General features: G+C 25.9%; 1 protein-coding gene across 5 annotated transcripts in view; it reads right to left on the reverse strand.

Moving 5' to 3' along the window:
• The window catches only part of LOC126903224 (glutamate receptor ionotropic, NMDA 3A-like), a 98,887-nt gene that overhangs the window by 38,540 nt on the left and 45,933 nt on the right, over positions 1 to 14,414 (reverse strand). For all 5 annotated transcript variants that reach the window (XM_050681301.1, XM_050681300.1, XM_050681297.1 and 2 more), the window contains 2 exons: positions 2,835 to 2,900; positions 2,472 to 2,757 (listed from right to left, as the gene is read on the reverse strand). In XM_050681301.1, the coding sequence (XP_050537258.1) occupies positions 2,472 to 2,757; positions 2,835 to 2,896 (348 nt within the window). In that variant the 5' untranslated portion in view covers positions 2,897 to 2,900. The remainder of the gene's footprint in view (positions 1 to 2,471; positions 2,758 to 2,834; positions 2,901 to 14,414) is intronic.

Genomic DNA, 14,414 nt, shown 5'->3' on the forward strand with positions numbered 1-14,414 from the left:
AATCATTGCCATTATAGTTGTATTCAAACCATGTACCACTTAAATGTAATCAAAACTCAAAAGTAGTGATTTAATTTTATTGTGTTCCTTGTGTGATGAGTATCTTCAAACTTATCTACAAGGCTAATCCATTATTTTCACGAGATTGCAATTTACTAAACATGATTATCGTCGGTATTAACAGACATTATTTTAACTTGTGTAGTTATTGCGCATTGTTTGCCAACTATAACGTTGGTAAAAAACTACTTGGTGTTTGGTACAGACACGCAGAATACAAGCTAACAATAAAAATGTATACTAATATTACTGCACAATGTTATGCAATGCGTCATGCGTTGCTTCATTATTATTCAATTTTCTTCATTTATTTTAATTTGTTCATCAGTACTGTCCTACTATATTAGTTGTTTTCATTTGACGTTACAGTTCTTCGACGGGGAGCATTCAATCTGATGAGTTAATCTACCGGTAACCGCGTTTGTTCATTACAACAGCCGTTGGCAAGTTTCGCGTTACATNTAATCTACCGGTAACCGCGTTTGTTCATTACAACAGCCGTTGGCAAGTTTCGCGTTACATTTACCATTCGGTTTTGAACCTTATTAACGTGCTGCAATCAGCTTATACACCAAAAAAACACTACAATACAAATGGAATACCTTCAGATTTTCAATAGTAACATGTTTTATAAAGAACAATTCGTTGATCATTTTATGATAGATGATTGTGGAGAAAAATGTGTTTCTCCAATACATTGTGTTCACTTTACCGTACACACCAATATAATGAACACAAAAGTTTCACATTCTTTTTCGAGTATTTTTGACGTATTTTGTACTTTTCAAGTTTAGCTTTATACATCATAACGATATATTGCCATTTATATTATTGTGCATTTTTACGAACTATTAAACGATCAAATTTATATATTTCCAACATTTTTTATGTGTTTTTAATTTTTAATATTATTATGATTTTCTATTTAATTTCCAACGTTCCAATACAACAAGTTTTACGCTCACAGTGTAGATCTAATAAGAATAAAGCCACCAAGTATTAACTTTAAGAAACTTTAATGCTGAAAAGCAATATACCATATTTTATATATGTATGAATAGACCATGTACATAGTGTATTCAAAGGAAAATTATGTCAAGCCGACGTTAACTTGATATAATTTCCCTTTTTCGCCTGATATTCCGTTGTAAAGATTTTTGTGTAGTATACAGGATGAGTGCCGAAGATATGACCCATCCAACTATCATTTCGTTGAAATTATTTTAATAATTATTGCTTTATTAAACAAAGTTCAAAGCATGTTTTTTATTATTTATTACTAAAACTACAAAAATAAAATGACATTTTTTTCAACATTTTAAAATAACTAGTCACCTCTTAGCCTTTTATAAAAAGTTATACCGATAACAATTTTAAAATAATTGCTCATCAAGTTACAAGCATTTTAAAATATTAAGTAGGTATAGAACGCAGGTGGAGTATACGTACACGGTATGAGCTGCACCCACCCGCAATTCAAGTTATCGACCTACAACACTTTTTTTTATTAAGAAAAGCCTAAAAACGACTCTGTATTTCAAAATTAAAAATAACGATTTTTTTTTTTTACATTAGTGATGATTAGTACGAAATATGCTTTGAATCTAGTAATTCTTCTTTTTCTTCCTTGCCTTAATCCCAACTACTTGGGATCGGCCACCCAATCATCCTAAACTTCCACTTGACACGATCTCCCACATCATCTACGCTCACATCAGTTGTCCTCAAATCGCATTCAAAAGCTTCCCTCCATTTCTTTTTTGGTCTTCCTCTACCTCTTCTTCCTTGAACATTAATTTCTATAACTGTTCTTACAGCTTCCGATTCTTCTCTCCTCATAACACGACCAAACCATCTAAGTCTATTTTCTCTCATCTTATCCACTCCCTCTTATATGTTCGTTCCTTATTCTATCTTTTCTAGTCACTCCACTCATCCATCTAAGCATTCTCATCTCTGCTACACTCATTCTCTGCTCTACTTTCTTATCAACAGCCCAACACTCTGAACCATACATCATATCTGTCCTCACAACAGTCTTGTAGAATTTACATTTCAGCCTCTTTGGAATACTTATTATCGCATAAGACGCCAGACGATAACTTTGAACCTAGTAAATATTGAACAAAAAAATGTCAACGAAATGATGATTTAATTTGTCATATCTTCATGACTCACTTAATACTTCAAAAATCACATGGCAAGAGACTTATAATAAATGAACATTTAAAAATTTAGTAGTTTTAAATTTTTACTAAAATAAAATTGAAAGATTACAGCGAGTATCATATTGAATCAGTATAACTGATTAATAACGTATTTTTTTATTGATTTTAAGTACTCGAAATTTAATCGAAATCAGAACCTTTATTATCCAATCACATTTAATGTGCTTCTATATAATACAATACCTGATCCACCCGCGTTGATGCCGGTAACCATAACACAGGTATTCGTAACTTGGAAGCAGTTAGAGCCGGTAATAATCCAACAGGCTCGGGTATCAGTAATAGACATGCAATAATAGTTTTGTTTGCCCACAAATCCAACACGGCTTCCAGCGCGCCCATACTGAATTTGTTAGCAGGAAGTTCAGCGTAAAGAGCCCTCACAGACGGTGGCATTGCTCTGTCCATAGTTCTGGACAACAGCGATCCTTGGTTGTGACCGTGGATAACCGACACGTATACTGGATTACTGCAAATATTCAAATAAAAGAACAATAAAAAATACACTTTTTTGTTATACTTTTAAACATAGTGAATAATACAAACCTATTTGAAAGAACAAACGGTAACAATGTTAATGTTGCAAAGACAACAAACGTGGGCTTCATTTTTCTGTTAACAAAAATATAAATCATTTCAAAATACCGTCTAAATTTTGTTTTTCAACTAAAATTAACCGTATGAAATTTAAAAATTTTTTAATTTTTTATATCATTTGTTATTAAGGACACGAAATTTCTTTAAAACTACTTTTATTTAATGATAAGAAAGTAACTGAAATTAATCGACTTATAATTCAAATTTATACATTAATGTTTTAACTGTACATTGTAATATTAAATAGCATAAAACTTGATAAACATCGAATTATTATTGTCCTTATTTTAATTATAATTACAATAATAATAAGCGATTATAATGATTATTATTATAATAAAACAAAAAAACTATGCAAATCATTTTTTTATTTCACTCGATAGTTAATTTAAATACAATGTATTATTTTATTGTTGTTTACATTTTATTCAAATTCATATTTTTTATGGTTTTAATATCTATAAGATAAACAATTTTTAACACAACCTTTCGAATAAATCATAATCAAAGAAACAGTCACTTTTTGTTTTTGAATTTTATTTTTACTTTAAAATTTTTTTTATTACTCGTAGTTGTTGCAAACCCTTTTAATATAATATTTAAGAAATTTTCACAAAATAATACTAATAATTATTTAATTGTTAATGTTATTGATTCTTAACTATTTATAGTATCTTTATCTGTATTTTCAAATTCTTTACATTCAATTCCTTACATTATATACTAAGTTCAAACTTAGTTTTGAATGAAAATTACAGAATATAATAAGTTCAGAAGTCCAATCTGAAAACTTTCTAAATTTCCGACTTTTAAACACATTTTAAACAATTAACACTATCTCCATATTAAAATTAAAAATAGTTTAGAGAATTCATATCTATAGAAACTCAAATAAATGAATCAGAATTGATACTTAAAATCTTAGCCAATATTGACTGTTAACATTATAACAGTATAATAAAATAATAGAATAATTTTTTATAAATTAAAGATTTCAATTCAAACTGTTAGGATTATATTTGATGGACATGATGAAAGATTTCATTCAACAATGTACTAGTAACTAAAAAACGAAATTAAGATAAGGTGCTTTAAATTTAAGTTTTAATTTAAATATTAATTTATTAAAATTACGTTTATTTATTAATTATTAAATCTAAAACAATAGACGTACTTCATGTTAAACTGATAGTTGATTAATTAAAAAAACTACTCGATTTCAATTTTATAGTTCCTAACAGTTAATACAGCTTTACAATATAAAATTAATCTGTTTTTGTTTCATTCCCATGGGTACCTTTCAACGAACAATAAAAGCGTATTGATTGTATTAAAAGTATAATTTTTTTGTGTATAAATAAAAACGGATAGCGTAGATATTCAACACAATATATTCCAATCAACCGTTGAATCTAAATATTATGAAATGCACATCAGAATTTAAATTATAAACAGTGAAAGTATTTGTTTCTCATACCGTAGTTCAATTTATAAAGATAAAATGTTCACAACAGCTTTATATATTCAATTAATGAACAATAACACTTCATTTATTGAATAAATAAAAGTATCTACTACAATAACAAATTATAAATGGTTTCAAATCTTCATGATTTTCATATAATGTAAGTACAACAACATTGCTATAGAGTGATCGAAAGAAAACTTAAGCCAGTCTTTATTCTTTACAATAAATCTGAGATAACGGAATAAAAATCTATAGTAAAACAAAACTAATTATAGATAAAAAATGGTTAAGATATCCCGTGGGAGTCGGGAAGAAAATCGTAGAAATTCTTTTTATATCTGTAAGCAACATACATAAAAGCAAAATACTTGAAACTAGTTAAAGATTTTTAGTTAAAAGTTTTACTCCCGAAAATCAATAGTCACTGACTTTAAAACATTATTAAGGTACAAAAATCTAGAAAAAATAACGTATGTGTACTTTTTTTAAACGTTTTTTCATTTCTAACCATAAAATTGGCGTCATATTTCATACTATTTGCGAAAGCGTCGAAATCTTTGTGATGAATCTGACACATAAAGTCATAAAATATCATCACATACACACTTTTGACATTCAACATGTAAACAAATAATGTTTCTATTGAAGTAACCTAATGTTTTCTGTATTTTAATTAAAAAATAATAATACACACTATAATTACTCTTTGATTGATGAATAATTTTAGTGTAACTATTGACTCTAAACTAAATTTTAATTCTTATGAAAATATTATTTTTTAATAATTTGTTAACTATATTAGGTTATTTTTAAAAATTCTTGTAAAGATTTCCGTTTAAAATTACTATTTTAAATTATTACTTAAGTATTAGTATGTGCTATACTACAATATACTCTTTTTTAATCTGGATAATCGCTTCAATAACCAATTATAATCGCTATCAAAAGTTCTAAATAATTGTTTAAGTTTTTTTGTGTTTTCAATGTAAAGTGCATATAATAACTCATCTTAGTCATAACCATAGTCATGGATTCTTCTACAGATACTAAATATCAATTATCTATATAAAAATTATCTAATAGGAATATTTATTATTAAAGATAAAAATTATTTTTTTTACACGAATTATTGAATAGTTATACAGACTGTTCTGAACTTATTGAGTGTTATACACAAATAGTACATTAAAAAAAAATTTTAGTAATAATAACTAGGCATTGTAATTTTTTTTAACATTCTTCCGATAAGGCCATTACTCATAGTTTAAAATTTGCTGTATTTTATTTATTTTAGATTAAAAAAAACACATAATTTAGTTTAAACTAATATAAAAAAAAACAAATCTGTAATTTTAGTCAAATTAGGTAAAAAAATAATTGTTGAATATTGAATTTATAAAATTCACTTTATTTGTTTTAAACAAATATTAATTCATGATCAGATAGTATTTACTTTTGATGGTCATCTAAAAGCAATTCATACAATATCACTATCATATTGTAGTTATACATTTTTATTTTTAACATTTCTCGTAGTTGTTAGCTACACAATATACGAGTTTCGATAATCTTTTCATTACCACAGGATATCTTTTAATCCATACGTTCATTATATTCAGTTAATATACGTATAAAATATTTGATATCAACTTAACAAAAACAACATCCCTTAAATGATAAATTGTAACATAAAACATTCGAACAACACAAGTTTTATTTGCAAAATTTACTTAGTATGATATTATTTGAAAATTTGATAAGAGTTACGGTAAAAATAGATTTAATAGTTACTAAAAGTTTTAACATAGAACTTTTGGTGTAAGTGACTTTAAAAACTTTTGGCAAAACATTTAAATGCTCACGATACCACATTATAAATTAAAACGTCATGATGTGGTTGGAAATGTGCTGTAAGTGTACACACTGTTAGTCGTACACCAAAAAACAACTCGGTGTAGTACAAGATTTTATGTAAGTTGTTTATTTTGCTATGGCCGTGAGATGCCAGATGTTTTTGAGATAGCAATATAAAGGATAATTTAAGTATGAAGTCTATAATTTCAATATACTCTGTAATGATCGTTATAAACTTTGTCATTACTCACTACAAAACGAATCAAAGGCAACCGATCGTTTCATAAATTTTGCGTGGTCGTTATATATTTATTAGACTACTGGCTTCATTATTCAAGAACTTCTGAAAGGTTTAAATTGTTTGCTCTATAATTCAAAGAAAAACCGAGTGTCCAGCGGGAAATTTGTCGTGGTTTTGAGGCTGTCTACAAATATATGCACAAAGTTTAAATAATATGAAAATTCACATTTTCATTCAAGTCCGAACATTTTTCTATGATAAAGATAATGGATAAATTATTATTTTTTATTCTAAATAATAATGTTTATCACATAAAAATATATAGTTAAATGAAAACGAAAATTATCAGTGTTTCTTTAGCATGTAATTTTGTTTTAGTTTAAACGCATTGTTGAGGTGGACGTCACATGTCTAAAAAATTAATTTTTTAGTATTATATTTTTCGGGTCGTTAGTCACTAGAACTACCATTTCCGAATTTGAAATGGTGATTTGTATGAAATGTACACCATAGTTGTATATTCCTACAAATCCACATACATTAATAATATATAAGTGGACATTTACTGAAATAAAAAGCTTTCAAAAGAGCACAACAAAAAATGAATTTTACACCAAACTAGAAACAATAGATTGTTTTTAATTAAATATTAAACTTGATCTTCGTCATATCTATAGTTTTCTAAAAACTGTTTAATTACCTTTTATTGAGTTATTTTTTGTTCATCTACAACAAATAATAACACATATTTAATTAAAAAATAATACTTTCTTCAATTCATATCAAAATTAACATAATTTTTTTTCTAAAGAGATTACAAAAAATGATAAAAATCATCAACTACTAAGTATACCAAGTATCCGTGAATTACATATTTAAATAAAATTAATTTTATAGTTTTTATGATGAATAAATACTGAAATTAAATAGCAACTATTTTTAACATTTTTAAAAAAAGTTAACGAATCAATAGTTAAAGGTAATCCGTTATTTTTTTAAATAAATTAAGTTAAATGTTAAGTTGACAATGTCTCTTTAAGAACCCCTTATACTTTGGTGTTACTCCCTTAAAATTCCTATAACAATAGCTTTTCGACACTTTCGATAGAACTAAAATGTCAGCCGTGACACTGTAACTACTAACAATTCATTAGATTATATTCTTTGTTTCTCTAATTTCGTCTTATGACACTTTGTAATTTTAAAATAAGCCTTTACGTTTGTATAAATAAAATAAAAATATTTTTAGCTAATATTAATTCATTTTTTATGACATTTTTTCACAAAATTACACATAGATTTCATTTCAACTTATTATATGTAATCTGTTATATTAATTTTTGTAATATTAATACCATTTAAAATTTTCTGTGCGTAATCTTTTGTGTAAGCATTTAACCATTTGCGTAATTAAGTTATGTACATTTTAAATAAAAGCACGTTATTTCATTAAAACAGCACCTGTATCGTTTAAGATTAAAGCCGTTGACTATTTTCAACTAAATAAGTCCATAATATCATAAACACATTATGTCAGCTATCAATTGATTAATTAATTATTATTATGAATATTATCGTGTTCCTAAACAATATTCATAAGTTTTATCTTTGTGCAGGCAACATTATACCTTTATACATATATTTTAAATTAAAATTTGTTTAACGTAAAAAGTTTAACATAATATAGTTTTATGTTGGCATTTTACATTCCAGTGTTTGAAGTAACAATAGACTGAAAATTCAATTTAACGAAAAACCTTGTGAACTATAAAAATCAGTTTGACGGTGTTTATTACCACATTTATCTACTTTTATAGCTGATAAGTTCTTCTGATGGGTATTCACATAAAATTGATACTAGCATAGATTACGTATAAAATTTAATCCGGAACCAAAAATAAAACCGATTATGATATCATAACCGGCTTTATTTTATCTGTACCAACTGATTTTTTGGTCAATCTAGCAACGAAAGGGAACCCTACTTAATTCATTTTCCACATCGCTGAACTTTGACACTAATTCATGTTTAGGTATTCTGTCAGACATATATTAGTACAATTTAAAACAAAAAATTAAGTACCTACGAATAATTTTTAAAATTCTGAAAACTGGTTTGTAATCAAATGTTTAACCGTTACAATAACGTAACACATTGTACCTAAAATGACTATCATAACTTTGGATACACGTCGAATCTTATTATAATGGCGACACTTTATGAGTACATAACAAATATTGTTGTAACAGTGCGTACCTAAGTAATATTGTAACTTATACATTGTGCACATAACAGTAACGATCGAAAACACTAGCATAGTTCAATTTTTGTAATGTTATCACTATAAGATAAATTATTTCACTCATAGTTGATTACTAGAATTCTGAGTAGGATTTATCTTTTTAGCCCATCCCTAGTCAACATAATTATTTTTTAACCTAGCCTATATTAAACTCGTTTGGACAAATTTCATTATGTACTAACAACAATCATTCTGTCAATTTTCCTTATATACTTGAAATACGCGTATGCGTTACAACGGATTTCGATACATACTAAGTGGAACCTTTAAAAAATTTTTTAATATTTGGTTACAAAGAAACCGCTCTCTGAACATGTAGTGTAACTATCACATAGCAATTTCGATATATTAATATTGTCAAAACATTCTTGCAAAATTCTTTTTAAAATATTTTGAAGCAAATATTGTGACACTATCTCATAAATATAATGAAAAATATATTCTATTGAAATATTTCCATAATATGCTCACGAAATAATTTTTTAAATATCTATTTATAAATATTATGAAAATATATTAATTAGAATAAATGTAGAATATTTAGCTAAAAATATTTGTGAAATATATTATCAATATAATTTTTTAAATATTATAAATATATATCTTGTTGGCCAATTGAGGTAAAATAAAAAGGGCAAGCCATCCCCTTGCATCCATTTTTTTCACCCTTGGATGCTATTGGTATCTAGTTACAATATAGGTCAATTATTAATTTACAAGAAGAGGTGATGGGATCGCTGATTTTCAAAAAAATTGTATAAATCTAATCTAAATTGAATATAAAGTTGCATTTACTTTGAAATTTTATAACGGGAAAAAGAATTTTGAAAATTTGAACTACCTTAAATAACCTATTTTATCATCTCACAGTCGTAGTATCCAGTGGGTCAGTATATTCTAAGAACATAGTGAGAATGTTTCTAAATATTCTGGTTATATTCTAAAAATATTTTAATATCAAAAATAAATATTCTAGAAATATTTCATTTTATGTGGGTAAATATGATTACGTTCCAAAAACGTGGCTAACACAAATACATATATATTTTTAATAAACGGTCAGATTTTAATATATCAATTTATTGAAGTTAAACGGTTTTTGGAATTTTAATAATTTACTAACCACTCCATGAAATTTCAATATCCATTGTAGTTATTAAATATTAAATTTTTTGTTTACTTCTCAAATAGCTTTTAGTATAGTATGATTGACAATAACTTAAAAGTGACGTATCATGTTTCATCTGTAATTGGTGAAAAAACCTAACGTCTACAGTATGAGACTTAAAGTATGTAAGTATATTAGTGTCAATAGCAAAAGGATAGTTAAGATAAAAAAGTGCGACTAATAGCTCATTGTGATTAATAGAAAGAAAACACCGACGTCTATCTGAAAATAAGACAATGAAAATGTTAATCTAGGTATATAACTTGAGCCATTTTAAAATTGAGCAATTAAATTGAATTTAGATATAGCACTTACTGAAATTAAATCGATTAAAAAAAAAAATGAAGAAAATCCTAAAGTGAAATAATTGTCAAAAAAAGATACTAAACTGATAAATGTGATTATAGTATGTATTTAAAAGTGTCTACATAAGTTCATAAACAGTAAAAAACGAAATTAATTTATACTAGTTATAAAATTTTATCAAAACACATAATGTAAAATATGCGTTATTCATTAATGTTATCATTAACGTCAAAATATCCTGAAGAGAGCTAATAGTTCTCTTCAGGAGAAATTATCATAAAACAACCACTTAAAAGTTAATGATAAATGTATTTGAGTTAATTTACAAATATATTTATTACGAACTGTGATGTAAATTTTCCCGGTGTCAATATAATTAAACTTAGAACGCGTCATTTAACATCAACTTTTCCAGATTTAAAATTAACAAAAGATTATGAAATATGGAGATATAAAATTACTTCTCACCCCTAATTTAAAAAAATTTATTAAACGTATGTAAGAATGTACCCCTTTCCCATTAACATTCCTAATTTCCCAACTATACTACTATTATACTATGTTGTAGTCATTTTACGTAAAAATCAAACAAATCAATGAATATATAAATAGTTTCGTTTCATTGAATATAATTAAACCACTATCACCTTAAACTTAACTTTTGAAAAAATGTACATGGAAGTCAAATAAATTCGCGCCTAAACCTAATGAACACGGCATCACTGAAATTAATGGAATTAACGTGAAAATTTAAACATCTACTACTAATACTCAGCTCATTCGTATACTAAACAGCACATTACAATTAATATGTTTATTATAATATATGAATATTTGTATAAATTTTTGTTATTGCAAACTCAGAAAACTATAATTTGTTTCTTCTGTTACTAAGTTGTAAACAAACCAAGTTATATATATTAGTAAAATAAAATAAATACCATTTCAATACATATTAAAATTAAAGAAAAATTATTAAAAACTATCGAATCAATATATTTAAAAGCTTTGAAACTCAAAAAAAAAAAAAAAAAACATCTAAGGTACTCTGCATCCAAACTAACCCAAAATGCCAAGCCTCTGAAGAGATTGGTAAAATACAAACAAATGGTATAATTTTATCGCACTAATTATCTATAATATATCACGTTATATAACTAATATATCCTAAAACAGAAACTAAAGTACTAGATTGTTTATGTTGTTTAACTTGGGTTAAACAACAACATCAGCGCCGTCTTAAACTTTTTTAATTCTAACTGGGTAACTGGTAAGGATTTACATGAAAACTTTTAAAAAAACATATTTTTTATAGTAGAGTTGGTAAATTGTTTGTGAAAAACGATGACGACAAAGATAGTTAGGGTATTTACTATTGTATTTTTTCAGTCTCTTGGTGCATTCTTTACATTTACTCACTAACAAAAATGTTTAACTTAAATAGGAATCTTTTTTCCCTGTCTAAAACCATATTAATTATTTGAAAATTTTTTTTTCAATACACAAGAATCCAAATAAATAAATACTTCGATCTTTTTATGAGAAATATTTATATATTTCTACGTTTTACTAAATAAACATTATTTATAGTAATTATGGCGTTTAATGTATAGTGTTGAAAATATTATTAATTTACTGTTATTAAATTGAAAATAAATTTAAATATTTTTTAATACCTCATGCTCACGGCTATTTTTGAGTAAAGTTAATATAAAAATAAACCGCATTAGATAAAAAAATCAAATGATATGAAAGCAATTGAATTTATTTTACATAGTAATAACTACTGATTTAAATAGTGTGTATTATTATTATTCTATAAATCCTACACTTAATCATCAAAATTTTTTTTTAATCATTTTTCAATAAATGAAAAATGATTCAACTAAGTAAAAATAAAATTTCTTTTACAATTTACAATCCATACAATTATTTTAATATATTAGAGAATTTTTTAATTTTGCTTGTTGAAATTAGTTAAATAAATGGAATATAAAATTAAATAATTTTATCATTTCATAAATGTAATTGTTTTCATGATTATACGTGAATATAAATTGTTATCAGTTTTTATAAGCGAATAGAAATTGCATAGCTAATTTACTTTACGTTACAATCATCTACTTGAAATATACTATGTATTTACTACTATTGGAAAACGATCAGACATTTTAAATTTCATATTGAAATATAAAATAAATAATTACAGCGACGTGGACGTGAATTACATTAAACTCGCTGAAGTATCATTAGAGGAAGCAGGACTGTCATGAGATTTTATGTAATAATAAAGTTTTAAACGAGTGACAACTACTTATGGTGAGCGTATAAGATGATAAACTGAAAAATTAAGTTACTTCGTGAAGACAAAAACAATGTATGTAATTCATTTTAGGGATTAACTCTTCACGTCGGTGAAAAATAGCGGAGAAAGAAAGAAAATCAGCCAAAACGATGATTCAGCATAGATATAACATACGCTCTTATCCACAGTGTTTGAACTGTCACAACATGATGCAAAATATGTAATATGAAAACTTGCTTTTTATGAGTTATGTCATCTTAGATAGAAATTTTAAAATAAAAAACTGTGAGAACGTAGTGAGAACTTGAAATGTTTGTACAGCTTTGATGTAAAATATTAATTTATAAAGCAAATTTTATTTATCAAATTGAGACGAACGAATCCAAAAGCTCTAAATTAATCAGATAAGCCTTGTTCAGTTATACTTCATTTATTATTAGTTTTATTTAAGAAAAAAAACCAGCACAGTGAGCATAGTGGGGATCATGCATTTTGAACTCCAGTATATATTAATATCTGACACTGATTTACATCACTATCATAAAATGCTTTGACAAGAAAGGTTATTTCTATTAGACTGTTTCTATACACACAAAAAAATTAAATGAATGATTTAGAAAATATGCGTATTTTTCACTTTATTGGCTAATTTAACCTAGTTCATTATCATTTAGTTTGCTTTTTTATTTATTTTTTGATCGTGTTGTACGTTTTAAAATCATTAATTTGGTGTATTTTAAAGTTGTCAGACGTTTTGGAACATTTTCAAAAATTGAGCAGAAAAAAAATATTGGTATGCGTGGGCGTTCTCTTCCAAACTTTTTCTGTAATAAGTATATAAAATGAATTAAAAAAAAAACATATCATAAATAATATTACTATTGATATTAATAATAACATTTTTCGACGATACTATTTTTTTAAGATATTTTCTTAATAAAAATTATTCAGAATATTTTTTTTAATTTTTGAGAACGACATCTTCAATTTTATAAAATTCGAGTTCTTCTAATTAAATCAGAAAAATTTGTCCAGTGAGAGTTGATTAAACTTTGAATTTAAGCTAAAACTACTTAATACACTTATAATATGCGAGTCTATAGACGCGAATAAAGTTAAATGTTTTGAGAATGTTAAATTAATTTGTCTCCCGCGATCAAAAAATTTATCTATATCATCATTTCCTTAGTATTCATCCCAATTATTTGTGATGGATATTAAGTATTAGTTTGAATTCGGCACTATCTTGTTGATTTGACGGGATTTTTTGATTGGTTGCCGACATGACGCAAACATATTAAATCTGAGAGAACCAGTAAGAAGACAAGGTCAGTGTCACTGTTAAATTTCCCGTAGGGTTACCCATCTTGGAACTAACAAAGAACAGCGCAGTTGAACATCAGCGCTAAGGCGGCGTCTGAATGATATCCTGCGCCACACCATGTCCCTATATAGAAACATATATATATATATAATTTTTTTTTATTTTTCAGAAAGTAGGGAGACTAAACTTAACCTAATCACTTCCCTCTCCCAAAAAGAATCAAGACTATGGGTAAACTACAAAATTATAGCCTTTGAAATATATAGTAAATAATTATCATTAAAAATAAATCGATATATTTTAATGTTCTAATTTATAACCTATTACATAATTTTACATACAGACATTAAAATGTTTAAGAAAAAAAAAAGATCGATTAGCCATTAAGGCTTGTTATGTATTCTACAGTTCATAAGATAAATGATTACTATAAATATTTTAGAATAGTTCAAAATCGTCAATTTACTAGACATTTTTTTTAAAGGAAAAAGCGAAATCCTCCGAACATTGATAACTTAAAATATTACAAAAATTATAAAATAAACGTTTAACTAACTAAA

The sequence above is a fragment of the Daktulosphaira vitifoliae genome, unplaced genomic scaffold, assembly GCF_025091365.1.
Source record: "Daktulosphaira vitifoliae isolate Bord-2020 unplaced genomic scaffold, ASM2509136v1 Scaffold_3, whole genome shotgun sequence".
NCBI lineage: Eukaryota > Metazoa > Arthropoda > Insecta > Hemiptera > Phylloxeridae > Daktulosphaira > Daktulosphaira vitifoliae.